The sequence below is a fragment of the Propithecus coquereli genome, unplaced genomic scaffold (assembly GCF_000956105.1).
Source record: "Propithecus coquereli isolate 6110/MARCELLA unplaced genomic scaffold, Pcoq_1.0 Scaffold281, whole genome shotgun sequence".
NCBI classification, from domain to species: domain Eukaryota; kingdom Metazoa; phylum Chordata; class Mammalia; order Primates; family Indriidae; genus Propithecus; species Propithecus coquereli.
In genome coordinates, this window is record NW_012148408.1 from 746,695 (window position 1) to 768,038 (window position 21,344).

Below are 21,344 nucleotides of genomic sequence, written 5' to 3' on the forward strand. Positions count from 1 at the left end.
CCCCTGCCCCAGCCTCCCCCATAAGGGCCAAGACACTGCCTGAGGTGTGGGCGGGAGGGCCCAGGTTGCAGCCTGTGGTAGGAGCTGGACCAACTGTACATAGTTTTCAGTAAACTTTCTCCTTTTCTGTTCTCTGGTGTGGGCCGGCCTGTGTGTGTGGGGGCAGTGGGCGAGTATAGGCAGTGATGTGCTCAAGGTAGTAAAAATCTCCCCTTCCCAATGCCCTCTGACCCTTGAGTCCCCCTGTCCCCTGACACCATGCTCAGTGTCTAGTCCAGCGTTTAGGACACGATAGAGCTGGAAAGGGTTTTTCCTGTGATGAAGGAGACCCGGGCCCTGAGAGGGGAAGCTCTAGCCCAAAGTCATAACCAAGCCCAGCAGAGCAGAGGCTGAAACAAAGGTCCTCAACGCCAAGGTGGAGGGAAGGTGTCGGGGAAGTGGCCTTGTCCTTCACCCTACCTTCCTTGACCTCCAGAGGCCACTGGGCCCACTTGGGTGTGCTTTCAGGCCTCAGCAGAGAAGGTGAGAGGGCTTTGGGAAGGCTCGGAGCCACCTTCTTGCCCTCAGCTGCCTTGAGGAGCCCCCTTGCCTCGCCAGCCCTGCACATAACACTGTGCTTTGCCTCCACCCCCACCCCAGATCCAGAGAGGGGACCACTTAAGGGAGGAAATTCAGCAACTGAGGCAGAGAGCGCATCTCGGGGTACAGACCCTGCTGTTCCAGGCCCTCTTTCGGATATGCCTGGTGCCAGCCTGCCCTCTGGGCTGAGGAGCTCTGGCCCTAGGAGGCCCAGAAGTGCTGGAATTCAGCTTGGATCGGTGGAGCCAGGATCCACACTGAACTCTGGGAATTCTAAAATGAATGAGACACAGGGAACAAATACCTGTCCCCAGAACAAAAAGGGCCAGGCCTATGGGGAACAAGAGCCAGAGCCATTCTGCCATGAGGAGGCAGCATTGGAACAGGTGCTTGTGACAGGAAGAGGTGGGGAGAACATTTGGCGCAGGGAACAGCATGTTTGGGCACAGGGAACAGCATGAGCAAAAGCCTGGAGGCAAGATGTATCAGGTGTGTTCAAGAGCGAATATACATGATGTGAAAGGAAGACAGATTGGCAGAGCCTCAGGAGGTGGGGCTTCTTCTGAGAAAAGTGGCGAGCCCTTGAGGAAGATTAAGCAGGCATGACCTGGTTGGATTATCTCTGGCTGCTGAGTGAAGGATGGATTGGAAAGAATGAGACTAATAATCATAGCCAAGACTTATTGCGTGCCAGGCCTAGGGCTGGGTGCTTTATGTGTGTTAACTCATAAAACACTCAGTCATTTCTGAGGAGGACACTATTATCATGCCCATTTTACAGAAAATGTAGGCTCAGAGAGGTTAACTTGCCCAGTCAACGTTGCACAGCTACTAAATGGCAGAGCCAGGATTTGAATCCAGGTGGTCTGGCTTCATGCACTACCATACCGGAGACGGTGGGGAGGCTGTTGCAGGAATTTGGGTGAGAGAGAAAGGGAATCTGAATTAGGTCAGTGTCCACAGAGATGGAGAGAAATCGATGAAGTTGAGATTTTTAAGAGGTGAAATCCCCAGGACCAGTGGCCGACTGGACGAGTGGGTTGGAGAGAGGGAGGCGTCAGGGCCGAGTGCCTGGTTAGTGGCCTGGGTGTTGGGGTGCGTAGAGGAACCCAGGGTGGATCAGGGTGGGAGCTAGTGGCTGATGAGCTGATGAATTCAGGCAGGGACATGCTGTGATGTGGTACAGATATCTTGGAGGAAATGACCAGAAGACAGGAAATTTGGGTCCTGAGACCAGGAGGGAAATAAGCGCTGGAGATAGTGATTGTTGCAGGTTGTTGATCACAAGATGATTGCTGAAGCTGCTGAGATTATGGGGTCCTCCACTGGCACTACCGGTATTTAGCGATCAGGGGGCAGGGATGCCAAATGTCCTGCAATTATTGAGACTCTCCCAAACAATGCTAATAGTCCCCCACCCCCAACTGAAGGTCCCTGAACGAGGGTGTGTAACCCTAGGAAGTCCAGCCTTTGAGAGCAGGGCAGAGGAGAAGTACCAGCGATGGCGGTAGGAGGAGACTCCTCCAGGGAGGTGGGACAGAAGCCTGTCTGGGAGCAGACTGTGTTAGGAGCTAAGGGAAGGAAGAATGTCACACGAAGCAAGGTCAAGGTCAGGAACTGTCAGTAGCCACAAAGGTGAGGAAGGAGCATGTGGAGAAGAATGTGGCGGGGATTAGTTTGCAGATGAGGCTATGTAGGTGCACAAGTACAGCGCAGGGGTTTGTCGTGGTTTACGGGTTACACGTCTGCAGAGAAGCTATACGGGCCGAGGAAGAGGGATCTACACCGGTGTCAGGAAGAGGACCTTCCCCCACCTCCTCACTGCAGCTGCGAAGGAGAACTGGGTGGAGGCTGACGATTGGGCCTGCTGCACTTCCACCTTCAGACAGGGAGGAAGGTCCCTATTCTGGGATTCTCATGTCTGGGGCAGGAACCAGGTTGACACCCTGAGAGAGGCCTGTGTCCCTCGGGCTTGGAGGCGGCCTGGCTGGAAAAAGCCTTGGCCTCCCCAACAACCCCCCTCTTTTAAGTGTTCATGCCTCTGGCACTGGTCCTGCCGCTAATGGCGCAACTTGCTGCACTTAGTTCCTGGCACTTTCCCTAGGAATCTGGGCAGAAGAAGGCGGAAGAAGACAGGGTGGAGGTAGGGCTAGTTCTGGCTCTGATGCTGAAGAGCTGTTGACCTTGAAGGGGCCGTTCCCTTCTGTCTCTCTGAAGTGGGCCAGTCATTTTGCTTTGACTCTTCAGGGATGTCATGAAGCTCCTGCCACCGGGTAGAGCAGGAAAGCCCAAATACTGCAGGGAAACCCCGGCTCATGCCCTCCTGGGCTGGCCTGCAGGATGCACGCTGGCACTGCCAAACCAGTTGTTAAAATACTGAGACGCTTCCCTTCCAGTTGGCAAAGAGCTGCTGTCCCAGGTCCCCTGTGCCTTCTGCCCTAGCCTGACCCCTCCCCTAAGAGTCACCCTCCACTTCCCCACTGTCTGGCAACTAAAGCAAGGGTGCTTCGCTTTTTTATGTGCCACGGCCCCTTTGTTGTCGGTCTGCTAAAGCCTACAGATAATAAAAGATTTTAAAGAACATAAAATATATTATAGTCCTACATATTTTATGTATTAAAAACTATATACAATCAGCCCTCTGCATCTGTGGGTTCCACATCTGTGGATTCAACCAATTGTGGATAGAAAATATTTTTTAAAAATGTACTGAATATGTACAGACTTTTTTTCTTGTTATTCGCTAAATAATACAGTATGACAAGTATTTACATATCATTTACATTGTATTTGGTATTGCAAGTAATCTAGAGATGATTTAAAGTGTACAGGATGTGTGTGTAGGTGCCATGCAAATACTACACCATTTTAGCATAAGGGACTTGAGTGTCTGTGGATTTCGGTATTCTTGGGAGGTCCTGAATCACTCCCCTACGGGTACCGAGGGATGACTGTATATATGTGTGTCTGCGTCATGTGCTGCATAATTCTATCAATGACAGACTGCATATATGACAGTGGTCCCATAAGATTATAATACTGTATTTTTACTGTACCTTTTCTATGTTTAGATACACAAATACTTTCCATTGTGTTACAGCTGCCTACAATATTCAATGCAGTAACATGCTGTATAGGTTTTAGCCTAGGAGCAATAAGACATACCATATACAGCCTAGGTGTGTAGTAGGCTCTGCCATCTAGGCTTGTGTGAGTACACTCTGTGATGTTCGCACAATGACGAAATCACCTAAGGATGGGTTTCGCAAAATGTATCCCTGTTGTTGTTCATCGATGCATGACTGTGTGTGTGTGTGCGTGTGTGTGTGTGTATTCTGTGATACCTATCCTATAATACGAAAATGTCTGTGGTTTCTAAAGACAAAGTCACAGGTACTACTAAAGCTGTTGTGATTTGTTGCTGACATTCATAATCGAGGAAAATGCTAAATTTCATTCAGGTAGAGATGAGTGAAAATGAAGATGTAATTCCTTTTATCCAAGTTCCTGGACCTGTGAATTCCAAACAGTTTGAGAACCCTCACATTTAGAGTCCCTGAACAAAAGGGTTAATTCCCCCCAAACAGGGGACTTGGGGACTCTGCATCCATTCAGATTGCAGCTCATCCTAACATGTGGGCCAAGGGCCAGGTGTGGAGTGCCCAGCAGGGGGCAGCACGTGAGCGGGCGTGTGGGGCTCATTTCCAGGTGGTGCTTAGGCCCAGTTTAAAAAGTCTGAGGGCCGGTCTGATTACAAACACACACACACAAAACCAGACGCAATGTCCTATGTGCTTGCCACCTGTCCTGCTTGCACTGGGGGCCCGCTCACTCACAGGGGTGCTGAATGGGCCCACAGGACTGGTCTGACTGGGGCCCCTTGGAGATGTCCTCTGCTCGGCTGGGGGCGCAGGGTGGGTTTGTCTGAGCTCCCAGGGTCTGTGGCAAGCAAGTGGGTCCCAGGAAAGTTCTCCCAGGAAACACCTGCCCTGTCCTTGGGGGACTGGGCGTCAAGGCGCAGGCCCAGGGCTGGACAGAGCTGGGGTGCAACGTCACCTGAGGGCTTGGCAGAGAGCATTCACCCCCTTCCTAGACAGCTGGGCCCAGGTTGGGGCAGGTGGTCTTCCTTTTGGGTGCTGGCCATGCCTTCCCCCACTCCCTAACCCACCCTAGCCCTCCCGTCCTGGACCCAGCCTTAGAGCCTCCAGCAGGGAGACGCTGAGGTAGGTGGATTCTGTTATGGGACCTTGGATAGCATTACAGTCTTAATGGTAGGTGTTGCTGGCCCCCAGGCCCGGCCTCTGGAAGAACTTTCTAAGCAGAAGCCTCACCTGTGGCAGCTCTGAGACTTGAGGTTCATGTACATGCTTTTGGCTCCCACGTCTGCCCCACCCCTCTTGAGGCACAGCTACAGGGCTGCCTCTCAGGCTGCCCTTTGGTGACAGCAGCTCAGCTGGAGGTGGTACCTGGGGGCTGAATCTGAAGTGGGACTGAGTGAGCCCTAACTCTCCAGAGACACCCTCCAGGGCCAGCAGTGCACACAGCACCAGGCTGTGTTCCATTCTCGTCACCTGTGGAACCCAGGGCTCCCAAATGCTTGGCATCTCTCCCAGCCAGGGCCAAAATGCGGAGCAGGAAGGCACAGCCTGGATAGGGCAGAGATCCCTTCTTGTGTGAGGAGATCGGAGGGTGTAAGGAAGGAGGGGCAGATCTCAGTAGGAACAGGTGTGGGGGAGGGCATCTTCCCCTTCCTGTGGGCAGGGCAGCCTCTTCCTCAAACCTGTTGGGAAGTTTTCCTGGGAAGAGGTCCTGCTACCTGCCCCTCAGCCTGCTCAGCCTGGTCAGGAAGTCCTCCTAGATGCCTCACTCTTTGGATTTGGAAATGTCACAGTTCCAGCTGGGGGCGGGAGTGACATCACAAGCCCAGGGCAGCTACCATCAGTGTGGCCTGGCTTTTCTGCCCAGTGAGGGGAGGTCCGGAAATGAAGGCTCGGTGGTGAGACCACAAGGCACTTGCTTTATTGTTCCAGGACAGGGGACACCGGCAGGCCATTCGGGCATCTGCTTGTGCCTCATGTGAGCCCTGGGCCAACCTCTGGAGGTTCTTGTTACCCCCAGGCCTGGGGTGGGCTGAGGCTCCCCGTGGTGGGAGTGGGCTCATGGCGGGCACCTGGGCCACACCCCTTGGTGCCAGGGGCATCCCTTGTACTTCCCGGGTGTCCTGGGTCTGCCAAGCAGTCAAAGAGAGGGGGCGTGGGTGCTCCCTGCTACCTCGTGCCTGGCTACGCCTCCCTCGATGCCCAGGCTGCCTGAGACCGCTGGAAGTAACTATGGATTCTCAGCTTACGATGGGGCTGCATCTGGATAAATCCACCGCATCTGGAAATATCGTAAGTAGAAAGTACGTGTTTTACTTACGGTATTTTCAATTGATGATGGGTTTATCAAACATAACCCCATGCTAAGCTGAGGAACGTACTGAGTATGTATTCCTTTCGCACCATTGTAAAGTCGAAAAAGTGTTAAATGGAACCATCCTAAGTCAGGGACTGTCTGTAGTAAGCTGGGACCTCAACTGCATGAACTTTCTTTCCAGAGAAGGAGTGAGATTGTGGTGACCGCGAGGGGGCTCTTCCTGCAGCCGGGACTGGGAGAAGAGGACATGTTCAAGTTTCCGGGGGCAAGAGCTTTTCCAAACACTGTCAGAATTGGGCTCAGTTTGGTCCTGGAGTGAATTTGCCCCTCCTGCATGTCACCCTGGGGGAGGCCAGACGGAGCGTGTACTGAGGATGGGTAGAGCCTGGCAGAGTGGGAGCTGCGAAGTGGCAGCCCCCCTGGGGGGTCCGCAGACAATCTGGGGAGGAGCGCTCTAGCTCCTCCTCCTTGCTGGGATGTTGGGGCAAAGATGGGAGAATAAATACAGGGGGCTTCCGGGAAAGAACATGACTGCAGGGGACCAGGCCTGCAGAGCACGTGGATGTCAGAAGGGGGTCTGGGGCGGGGGGTCTTTGGCCTGGCACGGTGCCCTGAGCTTTTGGTAAGCAAAGCCCTCAGGTATCAGCCAGAAACGAAGACAGGCTCTCTGTGATGTGGTATTGGTTCCTCTGGGTGTAAGGTACGCGGTGAGGTGAGCTGTATGTCTGAATAACCGTGTGTGTGTGTGTGTGTGTGTGTCTCTGTGTGTGTGTGTGTGCGTGCGCGCGCGTGCCCGAGGGCTTAAGTGTGGGGCGAGAGCGCACTTTCTTCTTGCCCGGACACTTGCTCTTCAGGGGCCCTCAGTGAGGAGCTGGACCACCAGGTGGCAGAAATGTGTGAGGGGCAGCATCCCGGGTGGTGTCCTCTGTACCCCCAGCTGCCAGCTGACAACGAGTTGGCTTAGCAGCATAGGGGACGGGTCGTATTTTCCTTCCTTGACCTTTAAGGTGAGCCCGATGTGGGCGACCAGCCGGGACGTCCCCACCAGGCACAGGCTGGAGCCGATGCTGGAATAGCTCATGCCAGGGCCATGGGCTTGGAGCTGGGGCTGAGGTACACGGAGGGGCCAGCGGGGGCCGTAGGGGGCGTGGGCTCCAGCTCCATGAAGGCCGAGTAGAGGGTGGTGAGGTGCAAGTCACCCAGTGCCCCGGAGCCCCCACCGCCTGGGGGTGCCAAGTCGCCTGCTCCACTGCCTGTCTCTGCCAGACAGGGCCCGGGAGGGAAGCAGTGGGGTGGTGGCGGGGGTGGTGGCATTGAAGATGATGTCGGAGACGAGGTCACCAATACCAGGGGGTCGAGGGCCAAGCTGTCATCCTTTAGTTGTTCCCACAAATTTCCTAGTTGGGGGAGTAGGGAAGAAAAGAACAGGTGTCACAGGAGGCACCGCAGGAGCCCTGTCCACCCTTCTCCCCAGGGCCCTCAGATGCTGCAGAGAGCAGGATCAGGGTAGCGTGGAGTGGGAACAGATCTTGGCACTAGCTGTGTGACCCCAGGCAGTTGCTGAACCTCTCTGAGCCTCAGATTCCTCCTGCCATATAGCATGGTCTGAAAGCCATAGATTTAGATGACCTCTGTGGCTGTTTTGGCAGGGGGCATTGGGGCATGTCACGGACTTTAGAACTGCCTACCAGAAGGGTTGATGCAAATGCTGTGCACTGGGGCTTAGCCTGGGGGGACCCCCCAGGAACACTTTACCCTGGCTCCTGCCCAGGCTCCAAGGAAGGTGGATCTGCCCCGCCCAGACCAAGGATCTGCCCACAGTGCACTGCGGGACCCAATGAGGAGGATGGGCATGGCTCCCTGGGCTTCCTCCACGGCAGGGCCTGGGATCAGGAACAGAGCTGGGAAACACACCTGACTCTGGGGAGCAAACGATGCTGCTACCGGGTCCCTCTCTGTGCTGTGTGGCCTGCATCGTGGCAGGCCAGGGCCTGGAGCTCCTGCCCAGGGTGTCAGGCTGCAAGGTCTGGAGGAAGAGGGCCTGGCTAAACCCTGGGTTGGATTTGGCTGCTTGGGTTCCAATCCTAGCACTCTCTCTTTCTAGCTAAGTGACCATGAGTAAGTTACTAAACGTCTGTGTGCTTCTGTGCAATGGGATTAATAATAATCCCTCCTATCCTCCAGGCCCAGGTGAGAGAGCACACGCGAAGAGACTAGCATGATGCCTGAAATTCAGGAGGGGCTTGAGTAAATGTTTACGTCTGCAGCTCCCTCCGAGGCTGCGTGAGCCCTGCTCCCCACTGCTGGACGGTGCTGAGATTCGATGTGTGCTTTCCTAACAGTAGCTTCCCAAGACCTGGGCTGTGTCCTCATCAGATTGGGAGCCCTCTGAGGACAGGCTGCCTCACCTGCTTGTGGATGTCCCCACCCCAGTGCACACAGCGAGGCGGAGGCCTGGTCATCTCCCCCGTCCAAACCTCCTGTGGTCAGTACCAGTGCCCGGAGGTGCACTGGGATTCAGGTGGGAGTCTGGGGACTTGGCCACATGCAGACGTGGGACAGGCAAGATGGTGTGGAATGGATAGAACCTCTCCCTGGACTTCTGTCCCCAAATCTCCCCAGGACTTGCCCAGCTTTAGGCCTTACATTCCTCCAGGGGAAGGTTCTCTCTCCTGCTTTAAGAGATGAACTCTGACAAAATGCAAATGCTTCTGGGAATATTCAGAACGATCGATCACTCATGATCAGATATGGAATAGAACATCGAGCCCTTTCTGGCCTGTCCAGAGCTGAGAGTGTTTTGATGACGGGGTCAGCTGTGATGTTCGGGGCACCAGGAGGAAGGAGACAGGGCCAAGGACATTCCTCTTTGCCCCATGCTCTGGGTGGCAGGCAGCGAGTGGGAAGCTTGACACCCCTGCCGGCTCGGGCCTTCTCTGCTTCAGTTGACCAGAAACCCAGCCGCTTGCAGGCTGCAGCTTGGACACTCGGAGGGAATGGGCCACACGGCCAGGTGCCCCTCTCCAATCCTGTCCCACCTCCCTTTTCCCACCCCTAGCTCACCCTGGAAGTCAAAGTCGGTGAGAGAGGGGTTGATGGCATCCAGGTCGGTACCGAGGTCTCCATCTGGCAGGAGGGTGTCATGCACGGTCCTGGCCGGGGAAGGCTCAGCCATCAGCTTAGCGCTGTGGCTGGGCGGGGTGTGGGCAGGCAGAGGCGAGTCCTGGGGGGTGCCTGGCTGGACCCGCAGCTCCAGGTGCCCGTCTGACTGCGGGAACAATGGCTGCGGGGGTCCGGGAGGGGCCAGGCCCGGCGAGAGGTGAGGGTATGTCTGCCCATAGCAGGAGGGTGCGTGCCCCCCGAGGAGGTCCTGCAGGGGGTTCTTGCCAGGCATGGGGCCTGGAGCTGGATGGAGGGAGTGCAGCGGCTGGGACAGCCCAGCTGGAGGTGCCAGGGGCCGGATGGAGCCTGAACCTGCCAGCCCGGGGGGCGGACAGCCCAGCAGCGGGGAGCCCAGCTTCTCCCTCTTGTCTCCAATGAGGCTGTCCAGCTCTTCTGAAAGGCCCAAGAGAGAAAGAACCCCGTGAGACCTCCACAGCCCTCCCCAGCTCTCCTCACTCACCAATTCTTTCTTTTTTTTAGGCTCCTGGGTACCCCGGGCCCTCCCTCACCTGGCTTGGCCATGCTTTTGCGCACGGCAATGGGATCTTTCCTCTTCCACTTCTGCAGCTCCTCCTGCATCTTGTCGATCTTGGCCGGGTTGAGGGCCCACAGGCAGCCCTTGCGAGAGGAACTTCCCGATTTGTTCTCTACCTTCTCGAAGCACTTGTTGAGGGATAGGTTGTGGCGGACGGAATTCTTCCAGCCATCGGGTGCTGTCTGCCAGGGCAGAGCAAGGCGAGAATTCAGGCTGAGGTCAAGTAGCCAGGGCTGGCTCCAGGTCTGGGCCCTAGAACATTCCTTTGCCCACTCCAGGTGCTTCAGCGGTTGGGGAGAGGGGTGCAGGAACCTTGACCACGAGTTATTCTCATCTAAAATCTGCCTTCCTCCTGCCCCATATCTGAAGTCAGACCGCTCCCCACTGGGTCTTCGGGCCTGTGCGTGGACCCCTCTGCGGAAAGGGAACTGACTGCCCCGAGGTCTCCTGTGCCAGCTTTGGGGGGTTAGGAGGAGGCTACAGAATGTTCCTCTCCTGGGTCTGCCTCATCCCCTCTGGGGCAAACTTGGGAGAAAGAGAGCTGGGTGAGGCTGGCAAGCGTGTGCGCGCACATAGTGCCCACGGCTTTGTGTGTCCGTCTGGGTTGTGGTGTCCGGACGGGCAGTGTGTATGAGCGTGTGCACACACAGTGCCCCTTCCTGCGCGATCGCCGTCTCCTGGGAGTGGGTCTGTGAATTCCTGAGCGTGAGGACGGCTGAGTGTGAGAGTCTCTCCGGGTGTGTGTGTGGGTATCCACGGTCGTACGAGTGTGTGAGCGTGAGTGTTCACATGAGTGTGCCCAGGGGCGTGCCCTGGTGAAGAGGCCAGCCTTCGGGCGGGGGTGCTCGTGCCAACAGAATAAACACCCATTAGGAGGCCCGGTCATGCCACCAGTGCAGTAATTGTGCCCAGGGAGGGTTGTAAAAACCATTAGGCTGACTCAGTTGGGTGAGAGGCGGAGGTGGGGGTGCCATTGGGCCCTCCCCACCCGCCCACCTCCAGCGCTGTTCCGGGCTCTGTGACAGCCCTGAGCCCAGCGTGGGCTGACGGTGGGGAGGGCACCTGCTCAGGTGGTGGGGCTCCTTCGCCCTCATTCCCTGGTCCCTCTCTCTTTCAGCCCGAAGTTTCTGCTTAATGAGGGGCGGCCACTCCCTCCTCCCCTGCTCACTCGCCCCAGGGAGCAGCCACGCTGAATCACGCCCAGCAGAACCGGGCCCTGATGCCAGCGTCATTCCAAGGTGCTGGCAGGAGCTGCTTCAGCCTTTCTTGGGGGCAGCTGGCCTGGGGCTGGGGGCTGGCTGAGATGACCTCCAAGGCTCCCAGGGTCACCAGGGAGGATTCTTGAGCCACCAGGTCAGCCAACTGGGGATTTACCTTTGACTCCCACGACAGCCCCCACTAGGAGTCAAGGCTATGTCACCCCATGGGCAGAGTTAATGGGCACTGGGACCTTTTATGGCCCTGTAAATCTGTGACTTCGGGATGCCAGGGCAGCCCCCACCCCAGCCACTTCCTGTTTGAAAGAAGGATGGTCAGCACTAACAATTATGTCCAGCAGTTGGCCACTTCTCCGGTCCCGCATCCCTGACTCATGGTGCTGTAGGACGCCCACATCAGCTGCCTGGGGTATGAGTGCTGCCCACCCCAGGGTCCACTCTGTCCTTGCCCAGAAGAATGACCTTCAAATGGGGAGTGAGAGATGGAGGGGACAGGGAACCTTTGAGCTAATTCCTTAGGTGGGTCAGAGGGAAATTGTCCGAGTCGGAAGGAATCTATGTGCCAACTGGTCCAACACGACCATTTTACAGACTGGGAAACTAAAGTCCGGAGAAGAAAGGGCCTAGCGCTAGATCGCACAGGGCTGCAGTGACAGAGCCCAGACTACAACTCTGTTCCCTCGCCAAGGGCCCTACCCAGATCACCCCACAGGGCCTGCCTCACCATCTAGTGAGATGCTTTCTCTCTGAAATCAAATGTAAACTGGGGAGCCAGGGAGTGATGCAACCAGCTAAGAACAACAACTAGAACCCTTAAAAAAGCTGTTAGACCTCTTCACTCCTCAGCCCCATAAAACAAGGATTACACGGCTCCCAGGAAAAATAATTAAACCAGGAAGGTGAGATGCAGGGAGGGGCTGGGGCCAGCCAGCAGTTGGCAGGGAGGGAGGCTGAGAGGGGCAGGGCCCGAATGAAGCCCAGGAAGACCCTCCAGCCGGGGTTGGGAAGACTTCAGCCCCCTAACCTGCTGGGGTATGGGGCAGCCCTGGATACAGGCCTGGATGCTTCTCGAATCCTAGAGACAACTCTCCTGCCTCCTCCTCTCCCTTCCAGAAGTTTTGTTGATCAACATACTTTTCCATTCCTGGCCAGACTCTGGCCATCTTGCCCACTCCCCATCTGATGGCAGCTCAGCAAGTGTGAACTTGTTTGAACATCAGCCTCAAGTGATCCCCAGGCAGCACGGTTGGGTAGATGGTTAGATGGCAGGGCTGGGAACCACCCAGTGGCAGGTGGAGCTGAGTTCTGGACTAGCTGGGTCTCAGCTCCTGTCCTCTGCCAGGTAGAGGATGAAATTGTGTTCACCAGGGTGCAGGTCTTGGAGAAGGCGCCCACACAAGCTCCTGTCTCCACTACACCACCCCAGGAGAAGGGGTCTATGCCGGAGGGTCTGCGGGACATGTAACCAGGAGAAGTGGGTGGTGCGTGAAGCCAATCAGCTGGACTGAGAAACTGATCCCACCTGCTGTGTGACCTTGGGCAGATGGACCACCCTTTCCGATGTGTTTGCCCATCTTGGGAGAAGAGCACCTGTCTTGCCTCTAGGGAGGCAGTTGGGTAGAGTCCTCAGAAGCGCCTTTTGTAGATGACAGGAACTAGAATCTAGTTGCTAGATTCTTCCCAAGGGGTGGGAGGAGAGTCGGGTGAGCCAGTCAAGTCCCTGGGACACTCAAAGACCATGAAGCCCACACCCCGCTTTCTGGTAGAACTGCAGCTGAGCCTGCCGCCCACAGAGGCAGATCCTAATCTCACCTTGGAAGGCAACGGGTTCCTCGGCCCCAGCATCCCCAGCTCCTACCTACCTCGCCCCAGCCCCACAGCATGCTGGGGGTAGTAATGGGGACAGTCTCTCATTTCTTCCCCAGTTTTCTCTCCCACCTTGGGATAGATCAATGCTCACTGAGACCTGGCAGAACTGACATGTCTGCTTTCCCCCAGCAGGTCTCCCTCCAGCCTGCTGTGTGACCTTGGAAAAGGAGCTTGGGCTCTCTGTTCCCCACATGGAGGCCCTTCTTTAGGAACTTGGTCTTTGTGAGGTTGGGACGAGGGACAGTGTGTGTGGTGGGAGACAAACCCCCTCTGGCTTTCATTATGATTTTCCCCTGACCTCTGGGCTGAATCCTCTGGCCCCAGAGCAGCCTGGCTTGGGGGGACTTGAGGGGACTTAGGGCGTGGATCTGGGCTTACCTTGAAGTAAGGGAAGTGCTCCGTCATAAAATTATAGATCTCGCTGACAGGAAGGCTCCCGGTTTTACTGTTCTTAAGGGCCATGAAGATGAGGATGCTGAAGACAGAGAAAGCCCCCGAGAGTCTGAACCTCTGACCAGTCCCGAGCCCACCCAGAGCCCCCCCACCCCGTGACAGACTCTGTGAGGTTGGAGTTGAAAGGTTGAAAAGAGGAGGGTTGAGAAAATGTCCACTGAAGTGTGTGCTGATGTCAGGAGTTACAGACATACCAGGGTCTTGTGGAATCTGAGAAACACGGGTTGCCATTCTGGCTTGGCCACCCACTAGCTGTGTGACCTTGGACAAATGCCTTAACCTCTCTGAACCTCAGTTACTTCAACTTTGAAGTGAAGAAAGCAATAGCTAGCTCAGAGTTGTGAGGATTAAAGAGGATGCCTAGCACATAGAAGGCACTCATTAAACGGAAGCTGCCATCACCAGTCAGTCCTCAGCCAATTGCATGAATGTTGGATAGCAGGGAGGGAACTAAGGTTTCTTTTTTTTTTGCTTTTTTTGTTTGAGACAGAGTCTCACTCTGTTGCCCGGGCTAGAGTGCGGTGGCATCAGCCTAGCTCACAGCAACCTCAAACTCCTGGGCTCAAGTGATCCTCCTGCCTTAGCCTCCCCAGGCACCCACCATCTCGCCTGGCTAATTTTTTCTATTTTTAGTAGAGACAGGGTCTGACTCTTACTGAGGCTGGTCTAGAACTCCTGACCTCGAGTGATCCTCCCGCCTTGGCCTCCCAGAGTGCTAGGATTACAGATGTGAGCCACCACACCTGGCCAGGCGACTAAGGTTTCTTGAGCCCCTACAGTGTGCCAGGTGTGGTACCTACATTTTCTTACTTCATCCTTCCAACAGCCTGAATTGCTGCCCTCAACCTGACTTTTTTTTTTTTTTTTTTTAAGAGGAATAAACTATGGCTTAGAGAGATTAAGCAACTTGCCTGAGGTTTCACAGCTAGTAAACTCCAGAGCCCAATCTTGAACCCAATTCTACTGGACTCCGAGGCCTGCATGTGCTCCCTTCTGTGCATGACCCTGCCTTTCACAGACCCCTTCTCTGTGCTCCTGGCTGACCTGTGAGTTCCTCTTCCTTCCCCGAGCTCACACTAGCTGATGACCTGACCCCACGTGGGGCCTCGCACACATTAGGTCAAGTGTCACTTGGTGAGATGAATGAAAGGGCAAATGGAAGGGTCTCCTGGACAGTCTGGGTCTGCTGGCACTTCAAACCCCAACCCCAGAGAAGTGCCACCAGATCTGGCAGATGGTGCATAACTGAGTCACGGCTGCAGGCCTCATCCCTCATTTACTTCCAGTAGGACTTTGAGGTGGGGCCTCTCTCTGTATCTGGGGAGGGAGAGGGGAGATAGGGAGCATCTCCCCTAAACTGGCAGCCCCAGGCCCTGGGCCCTGGGAGGTTACAGCTCAGCAGGCTCACCCCAGGACACCACCATGTGCTGAGTGGAGCCACAGACCTAACTTCCCAGGGTTAGACAAAAGGCCAGAGGTGGTCCAGTCTGTCCCCCTGCCTCCTTGCAGGAACCCTCTCTTCAGCACCCTCTGGAAGCCCACTGGATATGATTTCCACCTCCTGCACTTGCCCTCACACCCAGAGGATTCCATCCCTCAGTTTCCTCAGAGGCCCTCTTTCCGCCCCAGGAGAGCTGGGAGACGTACCTGTAGGAGTAGATGGGTTTTGGGAAGAGAGGCTGGTGCCCATCGGTGCTGGCCTGGGGTGCAATCCGCTGGTACGGATAGTGTGAGGTGCCCAGGTAGGGTACAGGGTAGCTGCCGCCACCTGGCGAATACTGTAGAGGTCAAAGAGGGCAGAGTGATCGCCATGGTTCCCAGCCTTTCCAGGGGGGCCTCCCCCTGCCCCATTCATATACATCCACAGAAGGAGCTGAGGCCAGATTCTCCTCTCCCTGGTCCCGGGCTCCGCCACCCCTATGGCAGAGCTATCTGAGGGGGCAGCCAGCAGGGTGGGCATCTGAGGGCCTGTGAGGAGATCCACTTTCTGGAATTCAGGATCTCAGAGTCCTCAAAGCCCCCATCCTCCAGCTCCTTCCCCCAGCCCTTTAGGTGCTCCGTTGCCATGGTGATGGAAGGAGCCTGCCTGGGCTGGAGAGTGTGAGGGATGAGGGGCAGCCCCCTGCCCCTGCGCCCTTCCAGGCAGGCGCTCCAGGCCTCCGTTGCATCTCCTGGGGCGGCTGGGCCGGAAGTGGGATGTCCAACCTGGGTGTTTGCTGGGCACTGCCACCTTTTACGAGTTTCAATGGCTCTTTGAAAGGGCCGGTCATGGTGGTGGGCAGGTGGGGGTAGGAGGTGTTTTTATGGCACAGGGAGTGGCTGTGGTGCCAGGGATGGTGTTTTATGGGGGCAGGGGGTAGGAGACTGTGACTCCCCCAGCTGCTCCAGGCTCAAGTGCTCTTTCCAGGTCACCCGAGAGACACTTAGAGCCTGAGTCACCCTCTCTCCAGGCTCCATAAAGCCCTGGGTGCGGCCATCTTGTTCAAGAGGGGGTGTGGACAGCAGAGGGCATCAAAGCAGGGCCAGGCACGGTGAGGCCATTTAAGGTCTGGTGGCCCCTTATCCTGCTGTGGCTCAGTCCCTGATGGTCAGGCTGCCTCGGGGACATCCCCTACCCTGGGTCAGACAGTGAGCCTCAGCATAGCTTAGGCCATTCCAGTGAGGGCCCTCAGGGCAGGGAGGGTGTCCCCTCCTGCGCTTCCTTTGCTTCCCTCCAACTCTTTCTTTCCCCCACAAAGCAGGCAGTCTGACACCCCCCCCACCCCCCGCCTGCCTCCTGGTCTTGGCCAAGATCAGGGCCAGTGCCAAAGAGCTGGGAGTAGAACCTGCTCCACAGGCAGGGCCTGTCTCAGTGCCAGGCTGCAGGTGGATGGAGCTGGGCGCTGGGCAGCCACTTGCTCTGTCTTGCCCGGTGACTCCTGGGAGCTGCCTAGCTCCTCTGGGGCTCTTTCCTTTCTCTTTTAAAAATCCTCCATCCCGTGCCAGTGTGGGATGACTACCTGGCATCCTGTACATTTGGGAGGAGCTGAAGCTGGGGTGGGGGAAAGGGCCAAAGATGATGGGAACTTGGAGCCCTCCAGATGGGAAGGTCCCCAACCCCGCACCTGGTGCCCACCCTCTCTAGGCTACAGGGGAGTTTGAGGCCCAGGTCACAGAGCAAGACGGTGGCTGACTTAGATGGGAGCCCTTATTCCCTGCCCTGCTCGGCCTTGTGTGTCACAACGCATATTCCTCTTGTCTCTGTCTCTCCGCCTGTCTGGGGTGCCTCTTCTCCTCCATCCCGTTTTGGTTTACACCATGGCCCTGCCTGAATCTCAGCCCCACTCTCAAATCTGAGACCTCTCAGGCCCTGCCAGGGACTCGGACAGGCCCACCTCTAGAGAAGGGCAATTGCTTCCCTCCCCAGTAGCCACTGCCCCCACCCAGGTTGGCCTGGCCTTGACGTTCAGGCCCTGTTGCCCTCACCTGCCCACGCAGGTGCGTACGCGTGTGCACACACACACATGCACATGCTATCCTGTGACCCGGGAAGCATGCCCACTTGTCCACTTTCCTCAGACCCACCTGGTGGAAGGGGGGCTGGGAGGGGCAGTACATGTGCTGCAAGGGGGGCTGGTAGCAGTACATCCCAGGGCCACTCTCCAGAGCTGGGGGCTTGACCTTGATCTCTGACCCCTGCTGGAAGAGAAAGCAGATGACCAGGCTGGGCCTTATTTCTCTCCCTGTCTCTTTCCCATGTCCTGAATCTTACACAAAAGCAACCCCCACGCTGCTTCACCCAAAGCTTATTTCTGGAGAACAATAGAGAACAGAGAAAGGCAGGAATTTTCCCAAGAGAAATTTTCCCTCAGCGATTTAGTGGTGGCACTGGGGCTGGAACTGACAGCTTTCCCTACCCCTCGCCTCACTGCAGGTGAGAGGCTGAGGCTGGGTGGTCCCAGGAAGTGTGGGAGAATTGTCAATGGTGGCACGGAGGCTGGGGAAGGGCCAGAGATCTGCTGGAACTGCACGAGGGTGCAGTGCCTGACCCCACTCACCTGGCTCGGGGCCCCAGCCTCTCGGAGCAGGTCCTCAAAGGACAGCTGGAAAAGGTGGCAGCCCTTAGACTCCCCACTGCGGAGCCGTGGTGAGGGGAGCACGGGGAGCGCCCACTGCCTGTGGCTGATCCAGCTGCGACCCCTGAGTCCCTGCTACTTCCTCTTCGGTAAATCCCCAGAAAGCTCCGGCAGGCTCTCTGGATGGGCTCTCTCTCCTGGCCATCCCCAACTCAGAGCTTTTGTTCCTTGCTACAGGGAGTCTGCCTGATTGCTGGTCTGCGTGAGCCTGTGTATTCTCTCATACTGGGCACAGGCACCTGCCAGTGGTGACGAGAGTCTGGCTTCCCATGCGTGTGAGGCCCACATGGAGTCCCCAGGCCCTAGCACGGAGCTGTCCCCTGAGTAGGGACAGGAGCATGTTCAGCTAGGCCCTGGGAGGCGGACAAGCCTGGGAGGAGGCGGCCCACTCTTCCTGGGGTTACGCGGGGCCTTGGGAAACCAGCATCTGGGCCCAGAGGGGCAAATAAGCCATGACCTCTTTCTGGGTGTGCCCTGGGGTTGCTGATGCAGAGATTGCCATAATCACAGAATCCCGGGCCCGGAAGGGCCAAGAGCACTCATGTCCAACCCCTTCATTTGACAGATGATGGGGCTGAGCCCAAAGAGGGGAAGCGATGTGCCCAAGGTCACCCAGCAAGTCGGCCAGATAGACATGTGTCCCTGGAGCTCTTCTCCATTGCTCGGGAGGGTGAGGGTGTGGGCCCAGGCCCAGCCGCCCACGTACAGGCTGGAAGATACCTTGGGCAAGTCACTTGGCCTCATGAACCTCGGTTTCCTCATCTGCAAAATGGGAAGAGCGGGAATGCTCCAGAGGGTTGTCGAGAGGATTAAATGGGGCACTGGAAAGAAAGCACCTGGCAGAATGATTGGGAGCTGTTATGAGTGCACATTTGGGGGCAGTGGCTGAGATGATGGTGTCCTCACTGCAGGCTGCTGTCATGCTCAAGGGGCCTGAGAAGAAGCTGTCAAAGGGCTCCAGAACCAAAATAAGGTCCTGTCCTGGCCACACCTGCCCTTTTCAAGCCCGGGAAACAGGGCTTTGTGGGGGTGGTTTGGGGCTAGAATGGAGACGTGTTTGTCAGCAAGAGGTGAAAAGGGCTGGTGGGCATCTGGCTGAGCCCATTCAGTCACTGCCTCGGGGACCTCCGAACCAGAGCTGGGAGTGGGGAGCAAGCTCCGTTAGCCCCTATCTTGCCAGAGCAACAATCCTATTGTTGCTAGGTACTATTCGGCTTACTTTTCCCGTCAGGCTCAGAGAGGTTAGATGAGCCCAAGGTCACACAGCTTGGAGGTCCAGCTGTGGAAGGACATGTTTACCTGCCAAAGTGCTTTCAAGGTATTTCTGTCCATACACCCAGACCCCACTCTGGGCAAAGAATGGGGCTGGGGAGGGCCCCTCAAGACTTAAGTCTTCTCTCAACTTGGTACACTGAGGCTGGAGAGGGAAAAATTGTGCTCTATGGCTCCTCCCAAAATCCTTTCTCTTGGCCTCTGGAATGTGTTTCTCTTCTCACATTTGCATATGGGCGTGCAAGTCTAGCTGGGGATTCCTGATACTTAGACAAACAGCGAAGTCACACACTGGACTCCTGACTCAGGAGCCTCTGGGAAGCTGCCAGCCTCCTCAGCCTGACCTGCCTCCCCCACCGGCCCCTCCATATTGAGCCAGGCCGGCACCCCCTCCCCAGCCGACCTGGAGGCCCCAGCTCTCTGAGCTTGCCGCTCCCCTGGCGCACACTGGTCTTGAGTGGCAAGGTCTGAAAAGAGAAGGCGGGAGTTTGGTCTCAGAAGACTCTTTCTAGGCTGTCAGGAACCTGGCCAGGTGGGAGGGGGGATGCCCACTGGCCGTGGTACTCACCAGGACTTGGGGGCTGTGCTCCTGGCGGGGGTAGGGGAGCCCGTTGCACCAGGCCTCTGCCGAGAAACCCGGCAGGAAGGCCTCAGCCTCGCCCACGTCCACGGGGATCTCCTCGAAGGCCTCCAGCACCCCCGGGGTCTTAAAGGAGTGTCCATCGAGAGCCAGGGCGGTCTGGGCCTCGGGGAAGACGTCCTCATGGAAGTGCCGCTTGTACGGGTGGAAGGGCACGTGGCTGCCCTTGAGGAAGCGCCCGGGGCTGCTCGCTGAGCCCTCCTCGAAGCCGAAGCCAGGATACTTGTCTGAGGGTGAGAGCCGGAAGGGGCCCGGGCAGGGGCCAGCTGGGCAGTGACCCTGGACTTGCTCAGGGCCTGGTGACGCAATGCTAGGGCTGTGTGGGGGCAGTGAGGGTGTCCTCTCTGGAGGGCCGTCGGGCACAAATGACGAGCAGCTGAAGCCGGCGTGCTTCTGGGTAGACAGAGGGTAGAGGGCCTGTGAGTGAGGCTGGACCAGGCCTGGGGACCTGCTGGGACGCTCCCCAGTGCTTGGGTGAAGGAGGCTGTGGCTGAGCTCTGAGCTATGAGGAGCCCCCAGATGATGGAGAAGGTATAGCCTGCCCTTGGGAGCCCCAATCTGATGAGGGCAATACTGCCCCTGAACCTGGGGCACCCCGAGTCGGATGGGGCACCACAGCCCTGCCCCGGGAAAGCCCCAGTCGGAAGAGACCAGCAGAGCCTACATCTGAACATGCTGGACCTCGGGTCACTGAGTACTCATTTGCTGGTACAAGGGACAAGACAGACCCTGGGAGGTCCCTGGGGGTGTGGGTGACTGGTCTACCTGCTGCCTGTGCAGCCCTTAGACCTTGGCCTGAGCCCGGGCCTAAATGCCAAGTACTTACGCTCTGTGGGGCAGGGGAGCCTGGGAGGCCCGGTGCCTGCATGAGGTCCCCTTGGCGCTCACCCTCCAGTCTGGTGGGGCCTGGCAGCGTGACGTCAGACTGCGGTGGGAGTAGCGACACCATCACCCAGTCCTGGCCTTGGAGAAAGCCGTCTGCAGTGAGAGTGAGGACCAGCGTCCAGGGGTGACCAACCCCAGGGCCACCACCCCCACTCCCACCCTGTCCCTGGGCTGGGACCCTGCCTCCAGTCCATGGCCTGATGAGAGGGAGAGACAGAGACAGAGACTCAGAGAGAAATTGAGAGAAACAGAAGGAAACAGATAATGAGAAGGACAGAGAGAGGGGACACCCGTGGAGGGAGAGCGAATCAAGCCAGGTAGGAGTCCTCAGAGGAGGAGGCTTGGCTGTTCTTGGGCTCTGTGGCTGCAGAAACGGAACCAGTCTGACACTGGTTCCCAGCGAGGCCCTGCCTCTGGCTCCTCGAGATCTGTCTCCTGTGTCTACCACGGAGGGCCAGGCGAGGTGACATCGGCAGGCAGTCTCCATGCAGTTGGGGGTGGATCTGGGGATGGATCAGGCCCAGATTTGGGGTTGGAGCAACCCCCCCAATGCAGGTGACCCGGCCCTCAGGATAGGCTGGTCCTGTGATGTGACCCTCAGGTCCTTAGCCTGGCTGGTGTGACCACAGTGTGCAACTGGGGACTCAAAGGATCCTGGTTGTCTGGTGGCCCTGTGAGCCAGGCAGGCACTGGGGATGCTGCCAGCCCACGCTGGAACATCTGGCAAGTGCTGTGTTGCTACCTATGTCCTACAGACTCTCTCTCTTACCTGTGACTTTGTGAAGGCCACTACCCTTTCGGAGCTTTAGTTTCTCCCTGAAAAACTAGGGGCTTGGACTAGAGGAGATCTGAGGGCTTTTTCTGCTCAGACCTTCTGGAATCACAGGAGAACTCTGTCCCCAGCACAGTGGAGTGGTTAAGAGGACTTGGGGCTCGGCCCTTCACCAGCTGCGTCAGCAAAGTCTCTGCACTTCGGCACCATCGGCCACAGAACGGGGGAGTGAGGGGCCTGCCTCACGGGGCGCCATGAGCATCAGATGGCGTCAGGGACTGAGAGAATTTAGCATGGTGCCTCTTTTGTAGTCAGCGCTCAAAAAATGTCAGTTCTTGGCTGGGCGCGGTGGCTCACGCCTGTAATCCTAGCTCTCTGGGAGGCCGAGGCGGGCAGATTGTTTGAGCTCAGGAGTTCGAAACCAGCCTGA

At 56.9% G+C, this 21,344-nt stretch overlaps 1 protein-coding gene across 1 annotated transcript in view; it reads right to left on the bottom strand.

Annotated features, from left to right (window-relative positions):
- Window positions 1-7,071: 7,071 nt before the first annotated feature.
- Window positions 7,072-21,344, bottom strand: part of FOXN1 (forkhead box N1) — a 27,065-nt gene continuing 12,792 nt past the window's right edge. The window contains exons 2-9 of the mRNA XM_012648340.1: window positions 20,084-20,220; window positions 19,186-19,650; window positions 16,795-16,905; window positions 14,878-15,008; window positions 13,156-13,252; window positions 9,666-9,873; window positions 9,058-9,549; window positions 7,072-7,391 (exon numbers count right to left, since the gene is read on the bottom strand). Of these exons, the coding sequence (XP_012503794.1) occupies window positions 7,072-7,391; window positions 9,058-9,549; window positions 9,666-9,873; window positions 13,156-13,252; window positions 14,878-15,008; window positions 16,795-16,905; window positions 19,186-19,650; window positions 20,084-20,206 (1,947 nt within the window). The 5' untranslated portion in view covers window positions 20,207-20,220. The remainder of the gene's footprint in view (window positions 7,392-9,057; window positions 9,550-9,665; window positions 9,874-13,155; window positions 13,253-14,877; window positions 15,009-16,794; window positions 16,906-19,185; window positions 19,651-20,083; window positions 20,221-21,344) is intronic.